Below are 26,695 nucleotides of genomic sequence, written 5' to 3' on the forward strand. Positions count from 1 at the left end.
CAGGGACCTACGCGAGGATCCTGTTCGTAGACTTCAGCTCCGTGTTCAACACCATCATCCCTGAACTCCTCCTCCTGAAGCTTGTCCAGCTCAGCATATTCCCTGCTATCTGCCAGTGGATTTACAGCTTCCTGGCGGGCAGGTCGCAGCAGGTGAGGCTGGGGGACACCATCTCATCTACACGCACCACCAGGACTGGGGCGCCCCAAGGAACGACTGCACCTCAACGCACCAGGCAGTCAAACTCCTGAAGTTTGCAGACGACACCACAGTCATCGGCCTCATCAAAAACACTGACGAGTCTGCGTATCGCCAGTAAGTGGAGTGGCTGGAGCCGTGGGGCGGCTGACACAACCTGGAGCTGAACACGTTCAAGACTGTAGAAATCATGGTGGACGTCAGGAGGCATCCTTCGCCACAGCTGCCCATCACGCTGTCCAGCTTCCCAGACCTCCAGGTTCCTGGGAATTACAGTCTCTCAGGAGCTGAAGTGAGAGACGAACAGCAACTAAATCTTCAATAAGGCTCTGCAGAGGATGTACTTTCTCGGCTTCTGAGTCGAACAGTTTAAGCACAATGCTCCTCAACGTACAATTGCAAGGCATTTAGGGATTTCATCATCTACGGTCCATAATATCATCAAAAGGTTCAGAGAATCTGGAGAAATCACTGCATGTAAGCAGCAAGGCCGAAAACCAACATTGAATGCCTGTGACCTTCGATCCTTCAGGCGGCACTGTATCAAAAACTGACATCAATGTGTAAAGGATATCATCACGTGGACTCAGGAACACTTCAGAAAACCAATGTCAGTAAATACAGTTCTGCACTACATCCGTAAGTGCAACATGAAACTCTACTTTGCAAAGCAAAATCCATTTATCAACAACACCCAGAAATGCCGCCGGCTTCTCTGGGCCGAGCTCATCTAAGATGGACTGATGCAAAGTGGAAAACTGTTCTGTGGTGCGACGAGTCCACATCAAATTGTTTTTGGAAATTGTGGACGTCGCGTCCTCCCGGCCAAAGAGGAAAAGAACCATCCGGACTGTTATGGATGCAAAGTTCAAAAGCCAGCATCTGTGATGGTATGGGGCTGTGTTAGTGCCAATGGCATGGGTAACTTACACATCTGTGAAGGCACCATTCATGCTGAAAGGTACATACAGATTTTGGAGAAACATATGCTGCCATCCAAGCAACGTATTTTTCATGGACGCCCCTGCTTATGACAATGCCAAACCACATTCTGCACGTGTTACAACAGTGTGGCTCTTTTACTACGAAAAAGAGTGCGGGTACTAGACTGGCCTGCCTCCAGTCTAGACCTGTCTCCCATTGAAAATGTGTGGCGCATTATCAAGCGTAAAATACGACAACGGAGACCCCGGACTGTTGGACAGCTGAAGCTGTACATCAAGCAAGAATGGGAAAGAATTCCACCGTCCTCAGTTCCCAAACGTTTATTGAATGTTGTTAAAAGAAAACGTGATGTAACACAGTGGTAAACATGACCCTGTCCCAGCTTTTTTGGAATGTTGTTGCAGCCATAAAATTCTAAGTTAATGATTATTTGCTAAAAACAATCACGTTTATCAGTTTGAACAATAAATATCTTGTCTTTGTAGTGTATTCAATTAAATATAGGTTGAACATGATTTGCAAATCATTGTATTCTGTTTTTATTTATGTTTAACACAATGTCCCAAGTTCATTGGAATTGGGGTTGTATATACCCTAATGCTTGTGTTCCTTCAAAACTAAATTATTTCCAGAGGGGAAAACAATTGATCTAAATACAAACTTAATATGCAAATAAACCCTAAGGTTATAGAAAGGAAAACAGTCTTTATCTGTAATTATTTTCTTTTTTTAAACGGAAAACCTGGCTAACTTTAAAAATAGATATTGTATATAATCAAGCAAGTTATTAAGGATTTGTGCTTCCCTTTTATGCTAATTCCGTATTTAAGCCGCAGTGGTTGTAAGTGTTGAATTTTATTTAGTAATGTAATCATCATAAGTTGATGAAGAAATGTGGCCAGTGGCCATATAGCAAACAGTAGAGACGAGTAAGTATGGTAGCTAACATTAGCAGTGTAGCTAACGGTATTTAGTTGCTAAATTGTTGGGGGGAAAAAACAAAAAAAAACGTAAGTGAAAAAAAAACATAAACCCAAACGCAAAAGTCGTCAACGCGTTTGCGATTTAAAAACATTGCGTGTCAATGTTTTTGGCACAAATCTGATTCCATAAAACAACAGAGTCTTACAATGTTAAAATGTGTAAATGCCGCAATGGTTTTCAAAGCATAATAGGAAATATTTGATAATGAGTTTTGTCATCAAATGAGTTCATTCTTACAGAAGGTTTGTACTGGTTTATGTGCTTTGGCACATATTTACACACGAGTAGACCCCCCCCCCTTGTGACTTCCTGAGGGAAAAAAAATCTATTTTTTGAGAAAGTTCGTATTTTCTTTCCATGACCGAGAAAGAGGAAACATCTAACTAACTCAGGCTTGCGGAAACCTCGACCTTTATTTTGAAAGCAATATCCGCTTTGACTAGCGGGAGCGCTGTGGTGATTACGGCTAACTCGACTCAGCCCAGAAATCCGACGTTAGAAGACAGCGGTGGGGAAACAAAGCGCGTATTCTGAAGGTTTGTTTACGATTTGTATTAGCTCGGGTTGAAAATTAACTTCGCGCTTAGCGGTAGGGGGGTGGGGACTCGGTGGCGACTGTATTCGCATTTCCACTCATTGTTTGTAGCTTCAGGAAGAAGCTGTCTGGAGTCGGACTGCAGTAGCGTTTGGGGAGCTAACGTTAATTGTCAATCGAAGATAATCGCGGTAAATGAGTCGGCCGACGGGAAGGTGTCGAGCATTTGGGGGAAAAGAACTCACGGTAGGGTAAGACTATCGAGTTCGAGCTCGCTGTAGGGTTTGCGCGTCATCGCGCCCCTGCCACGGAGCCGTGCAGAGATCCGCTTCCACGTCTCGGCTGCTGTGCAGTATTGCAGTCTGCCAGCTGGGCTAGGCCACGTCCTTCTTGGGCTGACATTGGGCGGACTGTGGGGGAAGATGCCCAGTATGCGGAAGGAAGACGACGGGGAGTGAAGCGCGAGAGATGGGAGAAGTCTTGACCGTGAGTGGTTTGTGTTTCTGAGCGGCTGCCGCATACGCACGTCATGTCACGTACACGGATGCGCCGCACAGCGGGGCAATAGTCTCTTTGAGCCGCAAGGTTAAAAGCTGAAGTGACAGTTTCAATTTGTTCGGACATGATCGGCTTCGGCGCAAACCGACGAGGAGGCCGCCTCCCGTCCTTCATCCTCATCTTCCTCATGGCGGTCATCGCCATACTGGCGTTCAACTACTGGACCGTAGCCAACAAGCACGGCCGCTTGCTGGATGAGTTGTTGGAGGTGCAGTCGCGGGTGAAGCGCACGGACGCGGCGAGGAGCCGGCTAGAGAAGCGCAACACTGAGCTCATGGCGCAGGTGGACACGCACAGGAAGCAACTGGACAAGAAGGATGGAGACTACAGCGTCATGGAGGGCAAACTGCAGGCCCGAGACGCGCTCGGCAAAAAGTGCACCGACGAAAAGGTACTGTGGCCCTTGGAGCCATGTGCTCCTTTTCATTCAGCACTGTAGTACAAGTAGTACTCTACACCAAAGTCTTGATTTCAACATTATCCTCGTCCAAATTTCCATTTCCACAGAAGGCCTGTTTGTGAGTGTTTACACTGACGTTTTTGGACCACCCAGTCCAATTTATTGCGGATTGTGTAAAAAAAAAAAAAAAACAACAAATAATTGCACCTACAGTGCTGTGAAAAAGTATTCGCCCCCTTCTCAAATTCTTACATGTTTGCGTAGTTTCCCCACTTTAATGTTTAAGATCATCAAACAAATGTAACCCAAGTGAACTAAAAATGCAGTTTTTAAATGGTGATTTCATTTATTAAGGGGAAAAAGAAAAAAAAAAACTATTCAAAGTTACCTGGCCCTCTGTGGAAAAAGTAATGGCCCCCCCAAACCTAATAACTGGTCAGCAGCAAGAATTTGAGAAGGGGCACAATACTTTTTCATGCACTGTATTTACTGATTTTATGAAGAATCAACTTAAACTTATTGTTCTTTATATATTTATGGACTTGTTTTTAAATATAATCAATCAACCCAGCATAATATTAGGCCTTTTCTACAATTTCTAAAGTGTAATAATGTTAAATTTTACAATAGTCATGACTCTAATATTTTATTTCCTTCACAGTATGAATAAAGTATTTATCATATGATGTTTATGTAGGGGTATTTCCCAGGTAACATGATTTTGTGTACCGTTTTTATAACAAATCAAATATTGTGGGTGGACAGTGGAGTAACTCACTGTACCCTTAGGAGTACAATTGTGTGCGTGTATCAAAACTGTACTGCTATTGTACATATTATTTTTACTCTGGAAACATGCAAACTTGTTGGCACCTTAAAGTCAAATGATTAGCCTTATGGAGTACATAACTCCAACTTTTGACAATATGCAAGTAATCACAAATTTACTATTCTTAGGTAGACCTATGCCAAATCCATGTAAATATTCCTCACTCACAAATACAGGCGGATGGACAAACAAAGACATGGACATCCTAGTTGGTGTCGTAATAAGTTTGTTAAAGGTTGGGGCACCTTTCACTGAGCCATGAGCTCAGTTGTTTCAAGTACCACGTACCTTGCAATGTCTCATGACAAATTATTTTTTTGCAAAATTTGGTCACATTTCCAAAATGACTATAACAAACTAAACTTTATTCACACTTGTGCTGCTCAGAGAGTTAATCTGTTTGGCTTTTTTATGGACTAAGGCCCCTGTGCCACACCCATTTAAAAAAAAAAAAAAAATTTTTTTGATGTTCTTTTATCGGGTTTGCGAGATAATTTTGGTTGGAAATGCCTTGGATGCTCTTTTTCAAGCTATTCTAGTTGGTCCAAAACATCTGGCAGATAAAATGTCTGGATTTATCCCTAATAGTCGATATGTAAATAAGCTTTGCTGTGATTGGATCTCTGTCCTCCTTAATTTTAATATGAAAAACAACTTTACTGTGATTGGTAACCATTTTAGACGACAAACCACTTACACTTGTAGTTAAATGTTACTTTTAGAAAATCATTTTCTTGTGCACTAGCCGTTGGCTCCATCCAATACTCCACAGCCTTGTGCAGCGCGTAGACCACACAACAGAGACACTTCAGGGGAAAAAGGGAAACCTGCTTGCCGTGTTCACTAGCCCGCTAGCTCGCAAGCTAATATACATACCTGCAAATCAGTCGCCTTTCGGCGAAATTCGCAGTTTTGAACTCAAACTAGGCCATTTACGTAAATCGTATAGATCCGAGGAGTTTTTCCTGGGGGGGGTCGCCATCGCTGATGTCATAGGCTGTTTTGTACTCTTTGAACGCTGGCAGCTAGAGCCATTCCACACATCCATCATCAACACACAGATGTAATAGTGAATATTACGCCACAGCGGACTAATATGCAGCCTGAGGTTCCGCCTGTGGACTGTGCCCACGACTTACTTCCGCATCGGGCGCTCTTTGCGTCATTCAATTTAAGCGCGAGTGACGTTTAAATCTAGTTCACCAATGAAATGACACAAGAAAGTCACATGACTTCACACGGCTTCCATTGGGTTCCCGGACATAGATATTCACACTAGATAACCCTGCCCCGCTGATCGTCGTGCGTACGTGGCGCCCATGTTGTGAAGGTCGTCGTTACCATGATGGCAACGGCGCGCAACTTGTCCTGTTTACATTTAAACGAACAAAAACAACAGCTTTCATGTATTGTAGTATTTGTCTGGCACTGTCTGCTCAAACGTGGATATTTCATCTCACTTAGAACTTTAGAAAACACCGTGCAATAAATTGCAGATGTGTTGTTGTAGTTTTGACAGTGAATATACACACTCAGAGCAACATCAGATTTTGTACATTCACATTTTTTAATTTTTTTTTTAATTGATGTTCATGCTGTGATTAAAAAAAATATATATATATCAGAAGTTACTCACCATTTACTCAGTACTTGAGTAATAATTTCACTGCATACTTTTTTTACTCTTACTCAAGTCATTTTTGGGAGAACTACTATTTACTTGAGTCACATTATTGTCAAGTAACAGTACTCTTACTTGAGGACAATGTTTGGCTACGCCAGCCACCTCTGGAGCGGACATCCTCTCTTGCTACTCTTACGTTTAAGCACCATTTTTGCTCATCAGATCAGCCAGTGTCGTATTTGTTGCGCTGGTCTTTTGTATTTTTGCGTTGCGGTGGTGCCGGTCCCGGCCGTGGTTGTGGTCCCAAGTGGAACTGCGAAGCACACGTAACATCGGAGACAAGAGCTGATTCGCTAGTACATTTTGTATTGATTAGGAAACGCGGCTTTAATTATCTAATTAGTTTACTGATGTTAATGTTAAATGTATTAAGCGACAGAGCGCTGTTAAGGACTGTCACAACACAGAATGAACTAACTTTAAATTCAGAAATGGCCAATAAAAACAGAAAAATATTGTACTTAATATTTTCTTGGAGGATGCATTTGTTATTAGCGTTTGAAGTTGGTATTAGTGAAAAGTGAAGTGAAACAGACTGATTTTAGTCAATTCTTCAAATGCGCATTATACACGAGAAATAACGATACTTGAGCGGTGTAAATAAATGTTTTTTGCGTGAAGAAAATGTGTTTATTTTGCCTTATTGTACTCTTCAGAGCCTTCCAGATTGCATAATTTATGTTATATGCTCGGGGGATTCCCCCAGACCCCGGTTAAAATGTTTTTTTTTGTGGGTCACGTTTTTCGTGCCTTTGGTGTTTGCATGGCTTAATATAACACCCTCAATTTCAGGTTTCAGCCTCATCACTCGATCTGATACTCTTTTCAACTCCATGACATTCTCGGGTAACTCTTCCTTGAAAATAACCCCTGCTCCATTTCGCTTCCCATCTACACCTAGCCTGACTGCCTTTCCACCTGCTCTCCTGGACACACAATGTATCAACCTTTCTCCTAATCATCATGTCAACCAACTCCTGAGCTTTTCCTGTCATATTAAACAACTCACAGTATAAGTAGTTAAAAACAAGATCTCCGTCGCATATGAGCTCCGTCAGGAGCCGCCATATTTACGCCGTGCCTAAACGATGCCTTTCTCCTTTCCTTTTCTCTTATTGAATTCACCATTTATTTCCTTGTTTTCTTCCGTTTGTTTCAATTTCACCTGTCAAACACGTATCATGTTGCAGTCACACAATATGGAAGATGAACGTACTATCTATATCTATATATATATATATATATATATGAGAGTCCCATACTTTCAAATTTTCTGTTATTATAATTTGGCTTCAAGGTAATGTGTATGGTGGCATGTTAAGTTCCAGTCGGCATGTGTACACAGTTACAACATTGGAAATGTGTTCAGAGTCAAAACTGTGTTGACAAGCGATCTCATCTTTTAAAAGTAAAAACTTTGATGCCATTTCAAACACAACAAATAATTGCACAGAGCTATTGAATATAAACGACCCTAGGTTATGACACATTTAATGACAGAGCTTTTTTTTCCACTCAGAACATGCATTACTGGCTTGTAACATATTTATAGCGGAAACTTATGTCATTTGACCTTTCCATCAAGATGCTTAATGAGTTACCTTGCCTAAGGTCCAATTTCTTTTCACATAGTTTGAGTTGAAATGAAAACCAAGAGTCTGTAAGCAGGAGTGTGGGAACATGGATAAAGCAAATTAAACAAAGTCCCACAACAGATAACCAAAGAAACACTTGAATAAACCAAAAATGGAAACAAAACATGACTGATGAGAAAGACGTGGAACAGACAGGGACAATGACACCTGACAATGACATACTGCAATGACAATGAACTGACCAGAACTGAAAGAAATCAGGGAACTAAATACAAACAGATTGACGAGACAAAGAGGAACACCTGGACAAGACACAAGTGGCTGGAGAGAGCTGGCAGAAGGTTGATGACAACAGGTGGACACAATAACTGAATGAGCACACAACAAACATGGAACACAGGAAAACATGGAACAAAACTAAACACAACCCAAACCAAAACACACACCATGACAGTACCCCCCTCTGAAGGAACGGATCCCAGACGTTCCCCAAAAGTTACAACTAAAAAGTCACCAATCCAGGGTGGGTGCAAGGGTGCCTGGAGGAGGGTTCAGAGTCCACCCCTCAGGTCAGTTTGGTGGCTGTACAGGCCACCCGAGGTGAGGTGCTTGGCTGAGCGGTTCAGGTCGTCGTCCAGGACGTCAAGCACCAGGGTCTTTACAGGGCCATTCAGGCGGACGGCCATGGTGCCAAACCCAATGGTAATGCAAGGGCCAGGCAATAGGGTCTTGTTGCGGCCGCTGGAGGAGCGCCGTTGGGGCAGGGTCGGGCGGCGACTGCTGGAGGACCGCCGCCGGGGCTGGGTCGGGCGGCAGCCGCTGGACGAGCTCCGCCGGAGCCGGGTCGGGAGGCGGCCGCTGGACGATCTCCGCCGCAGCCGGGTTGGGAGGCGGCCGCTGGACGAGCGCCGCCGGAGCTGGGTCGGGAGGCAGCCGCTGGACGAGCGCCCCTCTGGACGAGCGCCGCCGGAGCCAGGTCGGGAGGCGGCCGCTGTACGAGCGCCGCCGGAGCAGGGTCGGGCGGCGGCCGCTGGATGAGCGGCGCCGGAACAGGAGGCGGCCGCTGGACGAGCGGCACCGGAACGGGAGGAGGCCGCCGGAACGGGAGGCGGTCACTGGACGATCACCGGCGGAGCCGGAACGGGAGCCTGGCGCAGCTGCCAAGGAGCTGGGTCGGGAGCCTGGCGCAGCTGCCGAGGAGCCGGGGCGGGTTCTGCAGTTGCTTCCTCAGCCTGCCGCCATTGTGATTTGGGAGTAGAGTGTACGAGAGGGGCAGAGTGGACAGGGACTCTGGAAGGTAAACGAGAAAAAACGTGTGGTACGTAACGAGGTGGTTTGGGGGCACGTTTGGATGGACGTGACTTACTTGGAGGCGTGGAACAAGGTGTGGGAACTGGTGAACATTTAAGTGATTTGGGAACATCCATCCATCTATCCATTCATCCATTTTCTACCGCTTATCCGGGTCGGGTCACGGGGCAGTAGCTTTAGCAGGGACGCCCAGACGTCCCTCTCCCCAGCCACTTCATCCAGCTCTTCCGGGGGGATCCCGAGGCGTTCCCAGGCCAGCCGAAGGACGTAGTCTCTCCAGCGTGTCCTGGGTCTCCTCCCATTGGGACATGCCCGGAACACCTCACCAGTGAGGCATCCGAATCAGATGCCCCAGCCACCTCATCTGGCTGCTCTCGATGTGGAGGAGCAGTGACTCTACTCTGAGATCCTCCCGGATGACCGAGCTTCTCACCCTATCTCTAAGGGAGAGCCCGGACACCCTGCGGAGGAAACTCATTTCGGCCGCTTGTATCCGGGATCTCGTTCTTTCGGTCACGACCCACAGCTCGTGACCATAGGTGAGGGTAAGAACGTAGATCGACCGGTAAATTGAGAGCTTCGCCTTTCGGCTTAGCTCCTTCTTTACCACAACAGACCAATACAAAGTCCGCATCCACTGCAGACGCTGCTGCACCGATCCGCCTGTCGATCTTTCGTTCCATTCTTCCCTCACTCATGAACAAGACCCCAAGATACTTGAACTCCTCCACTTGGGGCAGGATCTCATCCCCGACCTGGAGAGGGCACGCCACCCTTTTCTGACTGAGGACCATGGTCTCACATTTGAAGGTGCTGATTCTCATCCCAGCCGCTTCACACTCTGCTGCTGAACTGGTTGTCACCAATTTGGGAACAGGGGGACAAAAATCAGGACGACGAAATATGACCTCTACTTGGGTGCCTCCGTTGGCCACCACACGGCGGTCCCGGATAAATGGCTAAACGGGTGCCCAAGTAAAGCTCAGAGGAAAAGGACTCGGGCTTGGACTCGCCGGGGTTGGAAATGGGGAGACGTGACCAAAACTGACTAGGACGGGAAAAACTAGGGAAGGAATCGGAAAAATCTAAATCTGTGTCAGAATCAGAAAAAAACAGACTCTAAAAAAACAATGTGAAGGTAAAATTGTAGGGCATGGGGAATAACTAAGAATAGTGGGGGACACAGGTGAGAAGGACGGAGAAGACAGGGCTAGAGTAAGATAGGGCTTAGTGGAGCAGGGTAGTTATGGTTGGCAGGCTGAGGGGGCTGGGAGGCAGACTGGTGGCGTGCAGGGTGACGCCATGTTCTTCCCACTAGGTCCTGTTTAGGTCGGTTCATTCTGTCACGTGGGGTTTTCGAAGGTTTTTAAATGGTGATTTAATTTATTAAGGAAAGGGGGAAAAAACCTGTCTCTTGTGTGATAAAGTAATTATCCCCCTTGTTAAATCATGAATTAATTGTGGCTCATCACAATTTTTGGTTAATTTTCACTGCTCACACCCAAGCCTGATTACCTCCAGACCTGTTCAATCAAGAAATCAGCTCAACAGAATCTGTCCCATCAAAATCAAGTCAGACAAAATATCTAAAACAAGCTGAGAAATTAAGTAATTGACATCTATCAGTTTAGAAAGGGTTACAAAAGCCATTTCTAAAGCTTTAGGATTCCAGCGAACCATTGGGTGAGCCATTATCCTCACATGGAGAAAACATGGAACAGTGGTGAACCTTCCCAGGAGTGCCCGGCCTACAAAGATCACTCCAAGAGAACAGCAATGACTCATCGAGGAGGCCAAAAAGGAACTCAGGACAACTTCTAAAGAACTGCATGCCTCCCTTGCCTCAGTTAAGGTCAGTGTTCATGACACAACAATAAGGAAGAGACTGGGGGGAAAAAATGGCATCCATGGCAGAGTTCCAAGGCGAAAACCACTGCTGACCAAAAAGAGCAAAGAAACATGGTAGTGATAGTGTGATGGTCTAGTGTGATGGCTGCTTTTCTCCTTATGGACTTGGACAACTTACTGTGATTGATGGAACCATGAATTCTGCTCTTTTCAGAATCAGAATAATCTTTATTTGCCAAGTATGTCCAAAAATACACAACGGATTTGTCTCCGGTAGTTGGAGCCGCTCTTGTACGACAACAGACAACATTTTGAGGCATAAAGACATTGAGGGAAAAAAAGGCACTGAGCAATAAAGGGTTGCTAGTTATCTGGTAATGCCGGTACAATAAAAAAAAAAAAATGTATTTTATTTTTTGGGGAGAATTGTGCAAAAAGACGCAGAGTACAGAAAATCCTGAAGAAGAATGTTCATCCGTCAGTTGGTGACCTCAAGCTGAAGCGCGATCCAAAACATGCCAGAAAGTCAACTTCTGAATAGCTTAAAAAAAAATTGAAGGTTTTGGAGTGGCCTCGTCAAACTCCAGACTTGAATCCGATTGAAATGCAGTGGCATGACCTTAACAAACGCCATTCATGCTCGAAAACCCTCCATTTTTGCTGAATTCAAACAATTCTGCAAGAGTGGGCCAAAATATCTCCACAGCGATGTGAAAGACTCATTGACAGTTATTGAAAACGCTTGTTTTCAGTTGTTGCTGCTGAGGATGGCCCAACCAGTTATTAGGTTTAGGGGGCCATTACTTTTTCACACAGGGCCAGGTAACTTTTTTTATTTTACACCATTTACAAACATCATTTTAAGTTCACTTGGGATATATTTGTCTGGTATTGTATTTGTTTGATCTTAAACAGAGTGGAAACTATGCAAAAGTATCAGAATTTGAGAAGGGGCCAATACTTTTTCACGGCACTGTATGTCCTCTCGACATTTTTGAAAATGAGGACTTTCCCTCAATTATCTTTCGAAATGTTAATAATATTAAATGAAAATTAAAATAATTGTCTACAGCCCAAACCTGTTGACACAAACTTGGGCTGTTGACAAATGAAAAAAAAAAAGTTTTCTATATTCTTTGAAACCTTAGCAGCCTTGGAACTTTCTTTGAGGAACACTTTTATTACGGTATGTTATACAGCCCAATTCAGCCCAGAGGAAGGTGGTTAACCACCTGCGAGTGTGTAACATGATGAAGTTTTGCTCAGGAGACTGTTTTGCTCACAAGCTTGTCTGTACGCTTTCTTTAATCCATCTTCCCTCTTAGTTTTCTGTCCATATAGTACATGAATGTATTAGGATTGCTAAGGTGACAACAAGGTGGAGATCTAATTGTTATGCAATGAAACAGATTGAATAATTGAGATTGAGGTGCTTGTATGAGAGAATCTGGAAGATTTGGATAAGTCTGGGTGCAATTATCCATCCATCCATTTTTTTTTTTTTTTTTGAGCCGCTTCTCCTCACTAGGGTCGCGGGCGTGCTGGAGCCTATCCCAGCTGTCATCGGGCAGGAGGCGGGGTACACCCTGAACTGGTTGCCAGCCAATCGCAGGGCACATGGAAACAAACAACCATTCACACTCACAGTCATGCCTACGGGCAATTTAGAGTCTCCAATTAATGCATGTTTTTGGGATGTGGGAGGAAACCGGAGTGCCCGGAGAAAACCCACGCAGGCACGGGGAGAACATGCAAACTCCACACAGGCGGGGCCGGGGATTGAACCCGGGTCCTCAGAACTGTGAGGCTGACGCTCTAACCAGTCGGCCACCGTGCCACCTGGGTGCAATTATGTATTATTTTAAATCTTATTTTAGTAAGTAGATGTTATAGAAAAGCAGTTATGAGAAAGTACAATTTTTTATTGGTTTGTGTTTTTCCTCTAACAGAATGAGTCTTACGAGTGACTTTTTTTCCACTCCTGTATGACATTTCTGCGCACTAGTAGAACGACTAGGGGGCACTAGAAGAATTACCGTAATTTCTCATGCATAAGGAGTTGACCTTAGTTGACAAAGTTGACCTCAGAATTCTGGGAAAACCCTTCTACCTATGTATAATGCATTTTTACAATGCATGATTTTGCTTCTACCCATATGATCAAAACATGAAGTATTAGTATTTTGTTAGGGTTTTTTTGCTTAACTTCAGAATAGTTTTTTTTCTGCTTGAATTCAGAATAATTTCTGAAGTTAAGAACTTCATTTGAACACATAATACTTTATATTTTCTTGTTCTTATTTTGAAATTAACGGCCCTACATTTATTTAGTAAATGAGAGAAAACAGTTGTGCTCACATGTTTGATTACCCAGGCAGAATTTGTAAGATGGGTACAATTCTTTAAAGAAAACATGAAGGGCCAGGCGAAACACATTTCATTTTATTTTAATGGGATTCAAATTAAACTGTCAAGCATTTCAGAAAAGCATTATTATTAAAAAAAAAAAACATAACCATGAAGAAATTAATGATGGTTGTTCTTCAGTCGTCAGTCATATTTATAAAAAAAAATAAAAAATCACAAATTCTGCCAGGGTCAACTTATGAGCACAGCTGTACATATATGCATTCATACGTAACCTATCATATTGGAATGAAAGTGTAGGCTGCACCTTTCTCATAACCTCTAGGTGGAGGTGACATTTTGGAATGAAAGTGTACAGCTTTTTCATAACCTCGAGATGGCATACATTTATAAAATGTGAAAGTTTTTTTTCCATTTTCCCCTACACCTATATATAATGTGCATTATTGACTTTTGAGAATTTTTTTGGGGGGAAAATGCCCATTATACACGAGAAATTACGGTCCTACATGTTACTAGTGAGGCAAAACGGCACTAGTTGACCTCTGTGCACTATTAGTACTACTAGTGAAGCACTAGATATTAACTAGTAGAATTTTATAGTCACTAGTGTGTCCAGTCAGTTAAGTAGTGCACAGAACTATAGTGGGGGGAACTTTATTACGACAGTCATTCTACTAGTGCAATTTAGTGCGTTAGTAGGATATTTTTTAAAATGCGCAAACGTCTTGCCATAAATCACAACTGGCACTTTGAATCATAGAAATAAACAGAATGACTAGAATTAATCCACAGGCAAAAAAGTCAACGGCACTCAGTCACGCACAGGCAAATGGCGCACAATGTAGAGGTGTTATAGTTATGTGATAATAACCTGCCAGTTACTGATGATAACCGGAAGCTTGCATAATACAACAGAATAACTAGAAAGTCCCCCCCCCCCCCCCCCCCCAAAAAAAAAGCACACTTGGTGAAAGATGTGCTTGTATAATGTATTATACTGTATCATATAATTCAGTGTTTCAATGTAGAGGGAGAGGGAATTCCGCTGAAGTCCAACATGGTTCACATAGCCTTGGGTGAGTTGGGGGAGGGGTGGGGGTTGGGGGGGACGCACACAAAACAAACAAGACAAACTGTAGCCCCTGTTTTCTGGCTTGAACTTCACTTGATAAGAATAATAATCGGCTTGTAAATTAACCGATTGTCAAGACTTAAGATATTTTCTTGATCCCCAGAGGTGACATTCAAGCTGTACTAGGTAAAGCACATACATAAAATAAAATAAAAAAGATAAGTAGATGATAATAAAAATATGGAATAAAATAAACCTAACTTTTTGTTCCTGTGTGTTTAGGTTAAGCTGCAGGGTGACCTCACAGCCCAAATTACAGAAATCCAGATGCTGAAAGGTAAGACATGCTTGACTAACAAATGTTAAAATCAAACTTACCTAACAGAAGTCCTAAATAACGCTTAGTACCAGATACTATGAATTAATAAATAAAACTTGTGTGCGTGCGTGTGGGCAAATAGAGCAACTGAATGATTTGAAGCAGGAGTTTATGAAACAGGAAGATCATCTGAGAGATGTTAAAAAGAATACAACCACCTTGGAGAGAAAGCTGGAATATGAAAGGTATGGTAATTTTTTGCAATACTTTCTGCGTTGTTTGATAAATTTAATATATACAATGAATTAACTCTATATGAATCCCGGCACGGCGGACGGCTGGTTAGCACATCTGCCTCACAGTTCTGTGGACCAAATCCCGGCCGCCGCCTGTGTGGAGTTTGCATGTTCTCCCCATGCCTGGGTGGGTTTTCTCCGGGCACTCCGGTTTCCTCCCAGATCCCAAAAACATGCACGGTAGGTTAATTGGGAACTCTAAATTGCCCGTAGGTATGAATGTGAGCGCGAATGATTGTTTGTTTATATGTGTCCTGCGATTGGCTGGCAACCGATTCAGGGTGTACCCTGCCTGTCGCCCGGAGATAGCTGGGATAGGCTCCAACACGCCCGTGACCCTAGTGAGGATAAGCAGTGAAGTAAATGGATGAATGGATGTATATGAATCCCCCTCACTATTTGTGTCATTTTGAGAGTGAAAAGCAATGATGCTGCAGTGTTCGGGTTAGGGTTAACCCTCCACTGTCACCACTATAATACTCAATTTATGAGAATTGCAATTTTTGATGGCATCCATCCATCCCTTTTCTGAGCCGCTTCACTAGGTTCGCGGGCGTGCTGGAGCCTATTCCAGCTATCTTCGGGCAGGAGGCGGGGTACACCCTGAACTGGTTGCCAGCCAATCGCAGATTTTTGATGGCATCTTTAAAAATTATAACCTACTTAATCTGTTTTAGGTTTTATTCATTGCTGTTATTTATAGTAATTTATCATTTTTGATTGACACTTGTGTGTTTTGTGTATTCACCAGTTTACAGTGTGGACGTCAGATTGCACAGTTAAAAATTGAGTATGAAGAATCAAAGAAGAATCTAGAAGATAAAGCTGTAAAGCTTAGACTGGTTAGTATTTGCTCATATACTATCTTGTTTGTCTTTATTTCATAGTGAATGAAACAATCTGTACCCTGACATCTGTCTTGACTGTATATTGCACAGTATAACATGATTTTATTGTACTTTCATTGTTTATTAAACTTGTGTTTTCATTCATAATGTGCACTTTTTTGGCAACTTTTTAGAATGCAATTGATGGCCAAAAGGGTCCAGTGGCTGGAGGACATGCTGAGGGAACTCTGGCTGAAGAGCACCGTACAGTGGCAACTCACCATCATGACAGTCCAGATTTAAAAGGTACTGATGCCACGTACACTTTATATCTAGGAAAGAGCCCATAGGAACAATTTGGAAAATGGCAGACATTTAACAAAAAATAAATCTCAAAGGTATTTAACAAACATTAAAGGTGCTATATTTTATCACACTAACTTTTTCGAGTATTTGGGATGTTATATTGGCTCTGTGGCGCCTCAGCAAACATGTGAAATAGTAATTAAAATCGTCCACACATTCCTGAGTTCTAGACATTTTTCTGCCAAGAGGCCTGAAATCAGATCATTTGAATTTCTCGAGTTTATCAGCGTCACTGGCGAAGATTTTCGCATACTTCTCCGCTCCCGAGCCAACGCTGTCAGTATAACAAGCATGCGTGCTCTCACAAGTGGATCGTCTACACGCAGGCAACCAATCAGAGAAAAGGGGGCAGTCTTAGCCAAATATGGATAAAGCTGATACAAAACTTGGTCAAACGGAAGTAGCTGTCGGAGGGGCCTTTTCTGTACACCGGTATAACAAAACAAAGGTGTAAAATGAAATTGACACTTTTATAATATGTCCATGTTAGAGAGTCTCTTAATAGAGGTCTAAATCGCCAAAATATGAGACATTATGCTCAACTCAGATGCATAGTAGGCATGTTAGTACCCCAGGTAACAAGCTGTCAAGGCAAAATATTTAGATTCCTGCTCTGTTATATGCATAGATCATTTTATACTTGAGACTATGTGAGTCCAAGGATGCACGTCTGGAAACAATGAGCCCCAGCCCTGGAACAATGAGTCCCTGATACTTACCCTCACGGAGTACAGATATAGTAATCCTCTGCTATATGACGGTTGTTGCTTCGCAGTCCTCCTATATTGCAGATTTGTATTTGTACAATATTTTTGTGTTTCCCATTGCTCTTTCTCAATATATTATGTTTCAGCCTGCCACGATAGCAAATCTTTTAGGATGATATATTTTCCCAAAAACTATCACGATAAACGATAGTATTGTTTATTTATGCCACTGATATAGTGATAATATAGAGCATAATAATCCAAGTACATCTTTTTTAAGAACAATTAACTTTCAATTCTAAAGAACATTGAGCATTGGCATTGTAATGTAGAGCAATAAATAAAATATCTTAGATAAAAAAATATAAATAAATTAGCCTCCAGCTCTGTTTGTAAAAACTGCACTTAAACAGTTATTCAACATTTGGCACATGGGTATAGAGTCATTAACCCACTAAAGAGACCCAAAGAAATTTCTTCAAGCCTGCCAAATTTGAATGATTTAAAAAAAAAAAATGTACTTGAAAGCATTTGGGCTTTTTCACTGTTTTTAAATCAGATGCCAAACATTTAATATCACTAGTATTTTTTACTCTTTATTTTTATTTATTGTATGACTGTCATTATGTACTGGATAATTTCTGCTTCCTGTATAATTTCTGCTGCCTCTTGGCTTTAAAAAAGAGATTTTATCTCTCAATAAGCTTTTACCTGGTTAAATAAAGTATGAAATATAAAGTAAGGCCCACCCTCGAGCTGCTGGACTGTGATGTGAGACCTTCACCTGTCAATCCAATGATGCTGAAAATGAGGTGGCTGAAGTCAACTAAAGCCTGAATATTGATAACGTGTGCCGCTGTGCTTATTGTTTATGAACAGTTAACTTTCACGTGTGTGTGTGTGTGTGTTATGTGGGGAACACACACACACAACTCCAAGTGCTGACGTTTTAAACGATGTTGCTGGGGTCGAGTGAGCTTTTTAGCTCCAGCCCTTAGCTTGCTAGCTTGTTAGCTCGCAGGATAGCGAATGTAATATACAGTTAACTTTCCCTTTGTCCCAGTTGTGTGCATCTATGGAGCAAAGGCCGTTCTGCCAGCGGCTTGCTGCGTTGTGAGCGGCGCGGCGGGTGTTACCACAACAATGAAAATGTATCGAGTCTAGAAATACAGTAACTTCCGTGTCCATTGTATGGAATGATAACCCTTCCCACTCGGCCTCTGATTGGCTAGCACCAAGGATTCATACTTTTGATTCACTGTGTGTAGAAGCTTTTCACCAACACACACACACACATACACATGCACTCACACACACAGACATTCGTAGGGCGGGTCTTAAACCATGAGTCGACAGATGCAGAATGAATGTGCTTCATGCGTCCGTGCTAATTTTTGTTTGTCTCAGACGTGGGACGCACACAAACGAGATCCCTATTAATGTGATGGAGGTAGGGTGATATTGTGAAACGGCATTTTTATTTATTTTTAATGGAAAAATTTTTGGGGGAGTTCGCTGAACTACTGCAATTGCGTCATCAATGCTGATGTATTTGAGGGTGGGCATCCTTGTTTATTAAAAAAGGTTGCTGTCACTTTCTCATCTACCATAGCTGCTGCCTCTGTCTCGACAAACAACATTGATTGGTCCAATCATTTTTCGGGGTACTATCCACAATCCTATTATAGTTTGAAGCTTAGCAAGATGAATTTGTGATGCACTATAACATCCCCGTTGCATACAGTAAATCTAACCTCCTGGTAAGGTCCGTTCTCTCTTGCTTAATTCCCAATTTACATAGAGTCACTACAAGTTGCTGATCATTGAAACGTAAAATCAACAGGGCTCATGGGGCGGCATGGCTCAGGCCGTCTCCCAACCCGGAGGTTGTGGGTTCCACCGACATCATAGTCGCCAGTTGTCGCTCAGTTATTTCCCTCGTCATGTCTTGTTTCCAGTTTTAGGTTTATTCAAGTGTTTCTTCGTTACTTTGGTTATCATTTGTGGCACTTTGTTTAGTTTGCTTTTTCCATGTCCCTTATTTGTCTTTTTTCGGAAATGAAATATCATTTTTGAGATTCCTGCACTCCTGCCTTGCCTCCCTGCTTCCCTGAACTTGGGTCCTCCACGTTTTTGTCTTGCCTTCAAAAACCCTAACCGTGACAATTTAGTCGCAAGACTACGACTTTGACTTCTGCATTGGGCGCTGTTTGCACCAATCTAATTTAAGCGTGAGTGACATTTAAGTCTAGCTCACCAATCAAACGACACAAGAAACGCTCATGACCTCACACGTCTTCTATTGGGCTTCCTGGGCATAGGTATTAGCACTAGATAAGCCAGCCCAGCTAATCGTCGTGCCTAAGTGGCCACCATTTTGGGAAGCTCGGTTTTACCATTGAAGGCAACGGCGCATGACACTTGTTTACATATGTATTGTAGTATTTGTCTGGCACTCTCTGCCCAATTGTGGATATTTCATCTCACTTGTAACTTTAGAAAACACTGTGCAGTAAAATGCAGATGTTGTTTTGACTGTCCACACACAGCAAGGTCAGAATTTGCACATTCACATTTTAGTTTATTTTATTTTTTATATTGATGTTCATGCTGTGCTTAAAAAAAAAAAGTTACTCACTATTTACTCAGTACTTGAGTAATTATTTCACTGTGTATTTTTTGCTCTTAAGTAATTTTTGGAGGACTACTTTTACTTGAGTCACATTATTGTAGTTATTGTTATTGTATTATTAACTAACTACTCTTACTTGAGGACAATATTTGGCTACTCTACCCACCTCTGGAGCGGACATCCTCTATTGTTACTCTTACGTTTAAGCAACATTTTTGCTCATCAGATCAGCCAGTGTCGTATTTTTTGCACTGGTCTTTTGTATTTTCGCGTTGAGGGGCTGCGGGTCGTGGCCCTGGTTGTGGTCCCAGCGGAACCGCGAAGCACACGTTACATCGGCGACAAGAGTTGAGCCGCTAGTACATTTTGTATTAATTAAGAAACGTGCCTACAATTATCTAATTAGTTTACAGATGTTAATATGAAAAATATAATGCGACGGAGCGATGCTAGGGATTATGTCACAACACAGAATGAACTAACTTCAAATTCAGAAATGGACAATAAAAACAGAAAAAATATTGTACTTAATATTTTCCTGGAGGATGCATTTGGGATTACACTTTGAAATTGGTAATAGTGAAAATGAAGTAAAACAGACAATGATTTTAGTCAATTATTTTACAGAGTGAGAGTTTTTAAAGAGGAGGATGCTATTCATGTGGCACATCTTGAAGCAGGCATCAGGTGCATGTGGAGATGGGCCTGCCTCAAGTTGGAAGCCAGAACAAAAAAGCAAAAAATGAGGCAAATTTAATTTTAATTCAACATGTACTTGAGCGGTGTAAATAATAATATAATTTTTTTTTGCCTTATTGTACTCTTCAGAGTCTTCCAGATTGCTTAATTTATGTTAAAATCAAACATACTTCTCTGCGGTGACCAGGGGGATCCCGCCCCAGATCCTACAATATTTTTTTTTTTTCATACTTTTGGTGTTTGCATGTGTGTATAATGGGAACGTGTGTCCAAACATTTTGCCTGTACATTACTCCTTTGTGTGCTGTAGAATGCATTTCACAATAACCAGGCTTTCAGAGCAAAGCCGATTTGTGAGAGAGGGTTTGTTTGAGGTTTAACACAGCATCGTCTCCTGTGTCCCGCTTGATTATGTTGTCCAAAATTTACGGTTCATTTTGGCTGTATTTACAAAACTGTTTTTTTTTTTTTACCCCCCCCCCCCCCCTATTGTCTGACAGATGTAATGGGTAAGCCGGGCAGTGACGCTGGCATGCCTGGTATTGAAGACAGCGAGGTGGGGAAACTTGATGAAGTGCAGTTTGGTAAGTAATGCACTAGTTGGGTGGCATATGGAGATATTCTCTCAATGTTAAAATTACAGAACACAGCCTACATTTTAAGTAGGTCTGAATGGATAGATGGGAACACAGAGGTGCTCTCTTGCTGCACAGTGTGGGCATGCAGGCTCTTTAAAATTTCTTCCTACCATGTTCTTAGATGCTATTTCTCACTTGGCCTCACCATTTTTCGACAGAACTGAAGAAGCCAGCCATCACTCAGATCCGTGATGAAGCCCCTGATGTGGTTGTGGGGGCTGGTGCTGGACCCGGTGTTGGGGCAGCTGATGGCCCTGGGGTACAGGGCTTATCTCTTGACCAGCCCCAGCTCCAGCAGGATAGAGGGGAAGGCCAGGCAGCTGTGATTGCCGCTCCAGGTGTCATCAAACTGGCAGACAAACCAGTAGTATTTGAAGAAGACAACAAGTCTGATATCAAAGCAGATGAACTGGGGGAACAGCAAAGACAACTTCAGGGTAAAATCCTTTCTTCAACCATTCGATTGATGATGATTACTATCATTTGTTTTTTTAAGGTATAGATTCTCTACTGCTTTAAAGATGTCACTTAAAAAAGTATATGTCATCATGTGCACTTATTGGGAAAACATTTTTTACACGTTTGAGTAGTTTCTGCAACTTTGTCACATGATGAAAATCTATTTATTTTTCTTGTCAGCTCCAGATGTCAAAGGTACAGATGAACGCTTAAAGGGGATTCCATTCCCTGCCAACCCTGCCAAGGCACCCAACACTATCCAAACACACCGCAAAGACCAAGTCCCAGCAGGGGCACTCCACCATCACCAAAGTGAGTATGGCCAAAGACACACCTATTTATTAAATTTTGAACCAAAGCTGTAAGATAACCTTGCAAGTGCAACGTGATTGTTGGATTGTGGCACAGCTATTATTGTTCGGGCAGCAGCAGAGAACAAAGCTATGTTGTGTCAGGTGTGCAAATACAAAAAGAACTGCTCATTGCTATCTGAGTATACTTTACTCCTCTGTAGTACGAGTACAAGACTGTCGTCTGATTTTTCTGGACAGTCCTGATCAAGTATTCAGATTGTCTGTTTTGTGGTGGTTACATTAATAAATCACTTGTTTAAGCATGACATTAAGGAATCTATAGTAATCTACTCTTACTCTAGCTTAGAACCTGTAGTTTATTTCCAATTGGGTTACATATTATGTAGGTGGACATTCATCTAAGAAAATGAAGGAAACTTTTTTTCTTTTATTTTTTTTGAATTGTCCATCATCATGATGGATTCATGGATTCAAAGTCATAGTGGGGATTATTATTAGCCCTGCTGCCCAGCCCTTCAGCCTTAAGGATCAGACTGGGGGCACAGGTTTTGAAGAGAAGACACATGGCACTTCCCAGAAGATCCTTTCCTACTACCTGGCTTCTGCTCTGCAACCAGTTCCCTCCTCTTTCCTGTTTTGATAGTACTTGCCTGCCTCAACTGTCAATATCTCGTCTGGAACTCTGCTTAAAACCCTGTATTCACATCCCATCGATGTTTTTCCCACCATTCTTCTGCATCTAATCTTTTTATATTTCCATCCAATTTCCAATTTTGGTTTAGGTAGCTTATGTAGCTCCAAATACTGCCTGTCTCGCTACTTCCTGAGTTTTACACTCCTCACTGGCATGTTCACATAGACAATAAAGGATAGTTATTGATTGAATGTAATTAAGTAATTTAACTAAAAAATATATTACAGCTCACATGTGACATGTTTATATCCTCAATATCCAGAACTACAACATGCCGTACATGATCACGTTTTATACTACCATGGGTAAAAAAGGCCCATTTAAAGCCTTTGGCGCTGCATTACTTTTCTGTCACTAGAATGCATGCAAGTAAAACACGATGGCGTTCTACTACTTACATGTCTATATATGTAAATTAAATTATCCATCAGAATTAATTCAGCACCTCTTGGACTTATACTAACAATCTGACCTACCGTAATTTCTCGTGTATAATGCGCACCCATGTATAATACGCACCCCCAAAGTTGACCAAAATTCTGGAAAACCCTTCAACCTATGTATAATGCATTTTTACAATCATGATTTTGCTTCTACCCATATGATCAAAATATAAATTATCTGTATTTTGTTAGGTTTTTTTTTGTTAGTGATGGTTGTTGTTCAGTCAGTCATATTTTGAAAAAACAATATTTCTGCCAGCGTATGTAAACTTATGAGCAGAACTGTACATATATGCAGTCATACGTACCCCTGTCATATTGTAATGAAAGTGTACAGCTTTTTCATAACCACTCGATGGCAGCATACATTTATAAAATGTGAACGTTTTTTCCGATTTGCACCTATACCTATGTATAATACACACTATTGACTTTTGGCAATTTTTTGGGGGGGCGGGGGTGATGCCCATTATACACGAGAAATTACGGTAATATAATTTCAAATAAAGAATTGCACCCCATTTTACAGCCGATACAATCAAAGCAGCATTCTGTTCTGCACCAGCCTTCACTGAATAGCTGCAAACACAAAAGTCAAGTAAACATACATAATGCCGTATTTAATTCAGTGGGGCTGCATTGAACAAATGCAGATCTCAAGTTAGACAAACCGGTCACTGTAATGCTTTATAACACTTCTTTCATCAACCACTATTTGTTCATTCTCCTCCTCTTTCCACTTCATCCCTCAAGCCTTCAAGCATTTACTGTACAGTATTTCAACCACTCCTACTATCCCTTCGGTTGCCTTCATTTCTCCCTTCCTGATGAGGCCCCCTTCTCTGCCTCCTGCAGGCCGATTCTTTGACGAGATCGAGTCCCCAGTAGATCCGCAACATGGCTCTAAGCTAGCGGACTACAATGGGGACGATGGCAATGTGGGTGAGTATGAAGCTGACAAGCAGGCTGAGCTGGCCTACAATGAGGAAGAGGATGGTGATGGTGGGGAGGAAGACGTTCAAGGTGAGCCAGGCCGGGGGGCTGGACTGCTTGTCCAGATGTGTATTCACCATTCCTCACTTGCCGCCCTCACTCCCCTCCTCTTTGCTGCCAACCCTCCCTCCAGCATTTTCCCCAGCAGTTTGTGAGTAGAATAGCTCACATTGCCATGAGTTTGGTCCTTGAATCCATCATCAAGCAGATGTGTATAACATCATATTTCTGGGCTCAAAGAAGACCTGCAATGTATGCATTTCTAAATGAGTAAAATGAAAGGCACAGTAATCATATAAACACACACATTCTCTTCGACTGAGGAAACCAGACCAAGGAACTCGGGGTTCTGTGAATGTGATTCAATCGCCATCTCCTGCCTGTGCTTCATTTTTAGCTAACACACCTGTCTGAGCTGACCCACATCTAGATAAAAATAGCTCACTTGTGTTTGATAATGTGTGTGTTCTCCTTGAAACATTGAATATCACACCCATTCTCATTCTTGGGGGTCATATTTGGTTTTAATTTGTTGCCTTACTGAATGTTTTGTTTGGATGCAACCAAATTTGATCCATTGCCTGTGGTTATGATTGATTTATGATTTGATTTTATATACTGTACTTTACATGCTGACTGATTTGACATTTATTTTTTCCCCATATGAAATCTATCCATCCATCCATCCATTTTCTATAGCGCTTTATCCTCACTAGGGTCGCGGGCTTGCTGGAGCCTATCCCAGCTATCTTCACGAGAGAGGCGGGGTACACCCTGAACTGGTTGCCAGCCAATCGCAGGGCACATATAAACAAACAACCATTCGCGCACACATTTACACCAAAGGGCAATTCAGAGTCTTATGGGAGGAAACCGGAGTGCCCAGAGAAAACCCATGCAGCCACGGGGAGAAGATGTAAACTCCACACAGGCGGGGCCGGGATTTGAACCCCGGTCCTCAGAACTGTGAGGCAGATGTGCTAACCAGTTGTCCAGCGTTCCGTCCATATGAAATCTATCCACCCATCCATTTCCTGAGCCGCTTCTCCTCACTAGGGTCGCGGGCGTGCTGGAGCCTATCCCAGCTATCATCGGGCAGGAGGCGGGGTACACCCTGAACTGGTTGCCAGCCAATCGCAAGGCACATACAAACAAACAACCATTCACACTCACATTCACACCTACGGGCAATTTAGAGTCTACAATTAATGCATGTTTTTGGGATGTGGGAGGAAACAGGAGTGCCCGGAGAAAACCCACGCAGGCACGGGGAGAACATGCAAACTCCACACAGGCGGGACCGGGGATTGAACCCTGGTCCTCAGAACTGTGAGGCTGACGCTCTAACCAGTCGTCCACCATGCCGTATATGAAATCTAATATAATTAAAATATCGGAGTGTTTTCGTATACAGTAATGCATACTCAAACAACTCTTTCTTTTGCCCTTTTGTTCCAGACGATGACGATCGAGACATGCAGGGAGATCGGGCTGTGGATTATGGAAAGCGACATCAAGCTATCGACATTCTCTGAATGTGAATTTTGTACAGTGAAATCTCATCAAAACATACTGACCTTCTTTGGACATCAGTATGATTCAGAATTCACAGCTTGCATCCTTAGTGTCATGGACCACGTCTACAAACAATTATTACAGAATTTGAATAATATTTCCCAACAATACAACCCAAAACATGGAACAGTATAATCAGTTATGTTATTTGGTAATGCAGTTAGGCTAGGACAATATACAGTAAGTGGTCTGTACATTGACAACTTTTACTGTTGTGTCTCAGTTCATAGCTGAGTAGTCTAAAATAGCCTAGTTGACACATCAACTGAAATGTTTTGTTCTGGATGCTGTGCTGACATGTTTCTCAAAGAGTTTAATCGGGCATTTGGACTCTTCACCCCAATTTTTGGACACTTGCAAAGGATGCCATTTCTGTTTTAGGTTTACAACAGTAGGAAAGTGTTTGAAATGCCAAGGACTTTGCTTAGGGTCTATTAAATCATTTTTTGTGAACACAAGAAGTGGCCATCATCCTCTTCTAAATGATAGTATTCATGAATGTTAGATTCATGATGATAATCATGCCTTTTCATCGATTGCAGGCACACACACACACACGCACATGCAGACCAAAAATCAGGCATTTAAGTTTTGGTTGTATTGTCTGTGCGTGTGTGTGTTTGTGTGTGTGTGTGTGTGTGTGTGTGTGTGGTCTGCTCAGATAATCTTAAAACACACCACCACACACATAAAGATTCTCTTCCACCACCAATCTCAAATCTAGTCTCCCAAGACAGAAATCTTGCGTGATTAAACATGATCTAACAAAACAAGGAAGAAACAAAACCGGATATATTGTGCCGATGTTTCTTGATTGTTGCCGAAGGGACCAAAGGCTTGTGTTGTCGAATGGTGGTGATGCTAATAACACTTGAAAATGCGTCTTGCCGTTTGGTGAACCCACTTACACAAAATACAACATCGGGTAGGACATTTTATTTATGGCCGTTTCCTTGTTCCACACTCGGCTCGCTTCTTGATTAGCTACAAATTCACTCCTCAGACCACAGGATAATTTTATAGGATAATCGTGTAAAAAAAAAAAAACTGTGTGACATTTGTCATCCTTGGTCGGGAAGGGGCAAAATTTGGACAAAAACAGTCCTATTATGTGGCCTTAGCGTCCTGAATAAAGTGTCATGTGCACCTCTAATGTACAGTGGTAGCACAGTGCATATGAACTGATACCTTTTTTTCTGTACAGGTAGTATGTTTCATGTAATTTGTGAATTTGGGGATATGTTTTAGTCAAAACATGCAGGTGTTGATTTGACAGTAAATGTTGAAAAAAAAAATATCAAAATGCATTCATCTTATGGAACGATCTAATCTTGGAATTGTTGCTCTTTATAGTGTTGCTTTTGTATTGAGTAAAAATAGAGTAGCTACTGTATAGGCAATGAT

The 26,695-nt window shown here is 42.3% G+C and overlaps 1 protein-coding gene across 2 annotated transcripts; it reads left to right on the plus strand.

The window, feature by feature from the left end:
• The first annotated feature begins 2,574 nt into the window (after nucleotides 1-2,574).
• On the plus strand, nucleotides 2,575-26,567 carry golm2 (golgi membrane protein 2). Of its 2 annotated transcripts, XM_061670503.1 has the most exons (10): nucleotides 2,575-3,611; nucleotides 14,612-14,666; nucleotides 14,791-14,893; nucleotides 15,696-15,786; nucleotides 15,966-16,077; nucleotides 20,676-20,759; nucleotides 20,972-21,250; nucleotides 21,453-21,584; nucleotides 23,579-23,746; nucleotides 25,175-26,567. In XM_061670503.1, exons 1-10 carry the CDS (start codon nucleotides 3,285-3,287, stop codon nucleotides 25,249-25,251), a joined length of 1,428 nt encoding a protein of 475 aa, XP_061526487.1. In that variant the 5' UTR covers nucleotides 2,575-3,284; the 3' UTR covers nucleotides 25,252-26,567. The 2 variants fall into 2 exon arrangements, with proteins under 2 accessions (XP_061526487.1, XP_061526488.1); XM_061670504.1 differs by lacking the exon at nucleotides 23,579-23,746 and having other exon boundaries at nucleotides 25,175-26,552.
• Nucleotides 26,568-26,695: the final 128 nt, after the last annotated feature.

Source organism: Phycodurus eques, chromosome 2 (genome assembly GCF_024500275.1).
Source record: "Phycodurus eques isolate BA_2022a chromosome 2, UOR_Pequ_1.1, whole genome shotgun sequence".
Lineage (NCBI taxonomy): Eukaryota > Metazoa > Chordata > Actinopteri > Syngnathiformes > Syngnathidae > Phycodurus > Phycodurus eques.